The 5572-nt window shown below is 49.2% G+C and overlaps 1 protein-coding gene across 1 annotated transcript; it reads right to left on the bottom strand.

The window, feature by feature from the left end:
* Positions 1–560: 560 nt before the first annotated feature.
* Positions 561–4456, bottom strand: LOC119288214 (disease resistance protein RGA4-like). The gene is made up of 2 exons (XM_037567850.1): positions 3109–4456; positions 561–2732 (listed from the first exon to the last, which is right to left on the bottom strand). Exons 1-2 carry the CDS (start codon positions 4341–4343, stop codon positions 818–820), a joined length of 3150 nt encoding a protein of 1049 aa, XP_037423747.1. The 5' UTR covers positions 4344–4456; the 3' UTR covers positions 561–817.
* Between the last annotated feature and the right edge of the window lie 1116 nt (positions 4457–5572).

Genomic DNA, 5572 nt, shown 5'->3' with positions numbered 1-5572 from the left:
AAGTGAGTTGCCACGTCGGAGTGGCCAGACGGAGAGGGGGTTGACGGCCGTTATGTCTCGCGCTAGTACGAAACAGAGCGTTATCCCGATGCCTAACAGGCAGGTGCTGTTATGCCCATTGGCTGGTGAGCCGAACGACTCCACGGCGCCCTGTGCATAACCATTGACTGGTCTTTGACTATTCCAATTGCCTGACAATACCACCCACGGAAACCGCTTAAAACACGCTGAGAGGGTGTTTTGTTCGGTTTTAAAAACTTAAGGATCTGGTTTTAAAAACTTCGTCGTATTCATGCCGAAACGTGATACTTTAGGGGTTTATGAATACTTTTTTCCACAAAAAGTGTTCACTAAATTCACAGAAAATAGGGGGGAAATCAAAATTCCAAATTTTTTGGTCCTCGAATATGCTCAAAAGTTGTAGGCACTTACAAAACTTCATGAAGCGAGAGTGCTATGTTTTTTCAGATTACAAAACTTGCTGTTCACGAGGGGTGTGGGTACACCTGGGAGTAAAAAAAAACACTCTTTCGGAACAGGATACACATACAAGAACAACAAAAACAAATATATTTACACTAACTAAAAGATAGGTTACAACAAAATAGATGGACTTTCTGTCTCTGTCCCAAAAAACAACAATAGGAAGCAAATAATCTACTCCTACATAACTTGGAAAAGGTACATTGACTGCACACGACCAAAGGGTTTTGACAACAGATACAGGTGAAGAGGAAGATAACCTCCAGAAAGAAGGCATGAATACGACGAAGGAGACGAGAAAAACTAACCATGGCGCTGCTTCAAGACTCAGCACTCAGTGAAGCAGAACGTCGGGCCTCTTAGGATGGCCCCTTGCAGCTTCCTTCCATGCATCCTTCGTTCCTTGATCGACCCCAGAATGGAGCCTCACTTCCTTTAATCCTTCTAGGCGTCTGATTTCGATGCCGGCAAGACCATTTAAAGATTCGCATATCATATGAAGTGAGGTAAGATGCGGCAGAGCTCCGGTTGTTACGCCATGCAGGCTTTGTGCGCCGACGAGCCATATACGCCGGAGGCTTGGGAAGTGCTCGTGCCGTATTTCAAGAGGCCCGATGTTGTCTTCAATGAGCTTCAGATACTTCAGTGTGTCCAGGCGACCACCAGATAGAAGAACACCCTGGCTTAGGCTAGTCGACGACAGACACAGCTCCTCGATTCTGTTCAGCTTCGTAACGAACTGAGGGAATCGCCCGAGATTGCCCCGCAGCTTCAGCGAGGCAAGACTTCCGGGGGCTTTCAGAGAACTCAGGAATGGGTCTGTGCATTCTTGGAAGTCAATGGATAAGGAGCGATGAGGCCATTCGTTCCCATCACGAATGAACACCTTGATGGCCTCTTCAAGATGGATCAGGTTTCTTCTGCTTGTGGTGGATTTGCACCATATTTTTACCTTTCTCAGCCGCTTCATGTGGCGCATCACCTGTGGAAATCCTTCGCTTTCTCCTGTGACAAATCCTGAAAGTGTCTCCAGGGTACTTCTCTTAGACAAGTGCTCTGCATTTGCCTTTCCACAGTCACCTTCAATAAGCTGAAACTTGCCATGGAGATGTTTTAACTGGGGGAGCTGGATGACTTCCACGGGCACCTTCTCTATCTTGGTTCTCCTCAGGTCCAGTGTCTCTAACCATTGCAGCCTGGCAATTTTCTTTGGGACCTCACTAATGAGGCCCCCAAGGCTCAAATATTTCAGAAACACCAGGTTGCATATGTTCTGGAGGTGCCCGTCATTTAGACCATCACATTCTTCTAAATCCAACACTCGCAGCAGTTCATACTCCGCAAAATTCAATGTAGGTTCATTTTTGGCAGCATCTCTAGCAGGGAATACTGCCAAGGTCCGGAGACGAGATAAGCCCTTGGGTAGTTTTGCAGCACAGTAATCATGGAGCGAAAGCCGGCGAACGTAGTCCCATTCTTCAGCCGTCTCACTCTTACCACAAAGCAAGGTGATGAAATTTTGAGACATGGACTTGCGGACAATGTACTCGAGCATCATCCCAGGAGGTTGGCATCTCTTGACGTTCCCACAGGTGCTCACATCCGTGGACTGAATGATACTGCGGTCGATCAGGGTCTCCAAGTTCTCAATTGCAATGTCTTGGGGTGTGGTGCTCACTGCATCCCCTGGTTGTACATGTACAAGTCCTTCCGCCAGCCACCGCCTGATTAGAGGATTCCTCCTGACACGGTGGCCACGCGGGAACATACAGAAATATAGCAAGCACTGCTGGAGAACAAGGCTACATAGACTCTCAAAGCTGCTGGCAAGAACCCCATGCATTCTTCCCAGTGTGTCGTCACACCCTTCTGGAGCACAAAGCTTGCGGCAGGCATCTTCACATTTACTCTTGGTCAGGTCTTCTTCACTCTTCAGAAACTTTGCTTTGCTTTCAAGGGCAAGTGGTAGGCCGCCACATTTCTCCAGGAGGGCAGATGCTTTCAACTCCATTGCATCTGCATCTGAATATTTACCCTTGGAAAATACTTCGAAGAACAGCTTTCTTGAATCATTGTCGTCAAGTGTTTTCATTTTGTACACACGACCATTGGCAGAGCTGCAGCGTCTTGCTATTTTCTTAATGGTTGTCGTCACAATAACTCTGCTGTCCACTCCTTTATCCACAGGGAATACAGATGTTATGTTGCACAACTCTTCTGTTTGCATGCCATCAATTACAATCAAATACCTACAACGCATAAATTGAGGAAATAAAAATATTAAGTAATATATCCCTTCTCCTCTGCAGTAAATAGATCGACTAACTAGATCTTACAAAACAATCAGAACTAGATCAGAACTAGATCTTACAAAACAGAGCTGAGTTGAAGTGTTGCCCATTACATTTCTATGTCAGAATTAATCACTTCATACATACATAAGATTGTTCAAATCAACTATTATTGTAAGTCCTTGGTTATATATGGAGCAGTCATTTAGCTGTTGAAATTACAGTAATGTAGATTTACCAAATTATTCCATCTTTTTATATGTATAAGCCATGAACTTCAACTTATAAATATGTGTTAGAGAAATTAATCAACAGAAGATAAAAAATAGACCACCTTTGATTCTTCAGGTATGATCGTAGACGTTGTTCGATGATCGTCGTATCATCTACACCGTCCTCGTGAGTGTCCTCCTGAATAGCCTTGCCCCTGCCAGCTTGCCTCTTCATCTGGACACTCTTGTTCTCATCAACTAGTGTGGCGGTGCTGGTGGAGATACTTGCATTCACAGTAGCACTACGTATGTCTGCAGACTCAACTTGGAGAGAAGAGGCTCGCACCATGTTTGCCATGGTGAATGCCGGGGACAAGATGTACAGCAGTATTGTCGCCAGAGCCCACCAAACTGCTTGGATGCACTGGCGCCATGTACCGACGGGTCCGACGCCATGGACGCCACCGGCTGCGGTCCTCTCACCAGTCTGGACTTGCTCAACACCATTCTCCTCAACCTGTGAGGCGAGGCTGTTGGCGCTGGAGGTAGCCGTCGCACCATGTGTGCCGGCAGGAGCAGAGTCAGCTTGCCGGGCGCCGTCGGCAGAGCTGCCCGCACCATTCTGGAGCACTTTATCGAGCATCTCCTTGAGAACCGCCGGCTTGCCCTTGCCCGCTGCCCAAACCCAAACTCGCAGAGGGAACTGTTCGCGCACATCGCCGTGATCGAACACTTGGCGGGCAAGAAGAGTCTTGCCGAGGCCATGGAAGCCCACGACGGAGATCACCCTGAGCTTCCCCTCTGACGGACCCCCAGGCTCCCGCACGAGCTCAAGAAGCTCCCCGAGGGGCTCGTCCATCCCCACCGCCGCCGCCGGAGCACCGGACCATGCGTGCGCGCCTGCGGTGGGGATTGACGCCGCGCCGTCGGGTGTCACTGCCACCCCCTTCGCCTCCTCCTCGATGTAGCGCTTGAGCCGGCGGTGTATCTCCACGGATCTGGTCTTGAGCTTGCGGATCTTGGGGGAGAACACCGTGCGAGTGTACACGGTGTTCTTGGCGGAGCGAACGGAGCGGCGGAGGAAGCCCGCCTCGCCGTCCTCCGGCACCTGCTGCAGGAAGCGGTCGACGCAGTCCTCGATGTCGAACGCGAAGCGCGTCAGGTCGTGGATCCAGGCCTCCCGCAGGTGGCTCGTGTCCTTGCCGCCGGTCTTCTTGCGGTGGTCTCGGATGGTGGCCTCGATGTAACTGAGCTCCAACTGGATGGATTCGACATCCCTGCTCCCGCCCAGCACCGAGACGGCCTTCGGCAGCGCGGTCTTCAGCAACGCGCCGATTATCGCCGCCTCCATCGCCATCCCTTCCTTGGCCGGGGATCACCGGCACGGTCAATGACTGGCTAGCGGGGGAGTGTGGCCGGAGGGGAAGGGTGTGAGAATGGACGGGGATTGGGGAGGGGAAGCCACCTCGCAACACTCAGGTCAACGAGTCTTCTCCGCAGGCTCGGTACCGGTTCTTTTTGGATTTTTTTTAACACAAAATACACACGCACACCCTTCCCTATAAGCACACCTGAAACAAGGCGAAGGTGCCCCGTCATCATCGCTCATCCTTCGCTGGAGCCCAAAAACTTATTATAGTAGACAGTCACTAAAAGACTTGAAAGATCTAGTTAAAATATATGCCGCAACATCTGACAAACGATTTACATGACAAAAGCCAATGAACGACGAGAACAACGCCAACTCTTTGATATCGGCAATGATGAGCCTAATCCGCAAGCGATCAACCATTGAAAAATTGGTTCTCTGGATAACGAACAAACAGCCCGACTGGAAGACGCCCTTGGAAATCCTTCCCGGCGGGTGAGAGTCATTGCATGTCGTAGCAGCACTACTCCGGCTAATTCTGGAACGGTAACCTCGTTAACATGCTCGCGGCAAGCCAGCAAGCAATCTCCGATGTGGTTCCTGATTACCACGCCAATTCCCATTCGTCGAGACTCCATGAATAATGCAGCATCCACATTAACCGCCACTGCATTTGCTGACGGCGGAACCCATTTAACAAGAGATACTGAGGTGTCACGCCTAGAAACAATTGATTTCGTACCACAAATCTACACAATGAAGTCAACATAAGCCAAAGCTTTCTTAGCCACTCTGTGAGGATGCATCCTAACATCATTGTTTCTTGCATCATTACGGGCCTCCTGAATATGCCAAATTGTTACTCCGTCCGTTCCATAATATAAGAGCATTTTTTTACACTAGTGTAGTGTAAAAATGCTCTTATATTATGAGGCGAATGGAGTACTAACAAAGCCACGGTATGGAGAGAGGTTGCACGTTGAATGAAATCAAATATCCACTGCTTGGTATGATCGAAACCTTTATTGCATAGATGGAAGCCTAAAATCTGCTTCACCACTCAACATACCTGGCGTGTGAAATGGTAAAACAGAAAGTGATGCTCAACCCGCTCCTCTCTGCTACAGAAAAAACATGCCCCTGCATTCGGAACATGCTGCCATGGCAACTGGCTGCCCGTCGGCAGACAATCATGGGCATTCTTTAGGGCAGACCCT

This window comes from Triticum dicoccoides, chromosome 4A, assembly GCF_002162155.2.
Source record: "Triticum dicoccoides isolate Atlit2015 ecotype Zavitan chromosome 4A, WEW_v2.0, whole genome shotgun sequence".
Lineage (NCBI taxonomy): Eukaryota > Viridiplantae > Streptophyta > Magnoliopsida > Poales > Poaceae > Triticum > Triticum dicoccoides.
Note: the sequence above shows the minus strand (reverse complement) of the source record. Positions and strands in the feature narration are given on the sequence as shown.

Coding starts and splice junctions, on each gene's coding strand:
- LOC119288214 (XM_037567850.1), bottom strand. CDS start 4,343: ATGGCGATGGAGGCGGCGATAATCGGCGCGTTGCTGAAGACCGCGCTG. Junction 2,733..3,108: donor TCATACCTGAAGAATCAAAG/GTGGTCTATTTT, acceptor TATGCGTTGTAG/GTATTTGATTGTAATTGATG.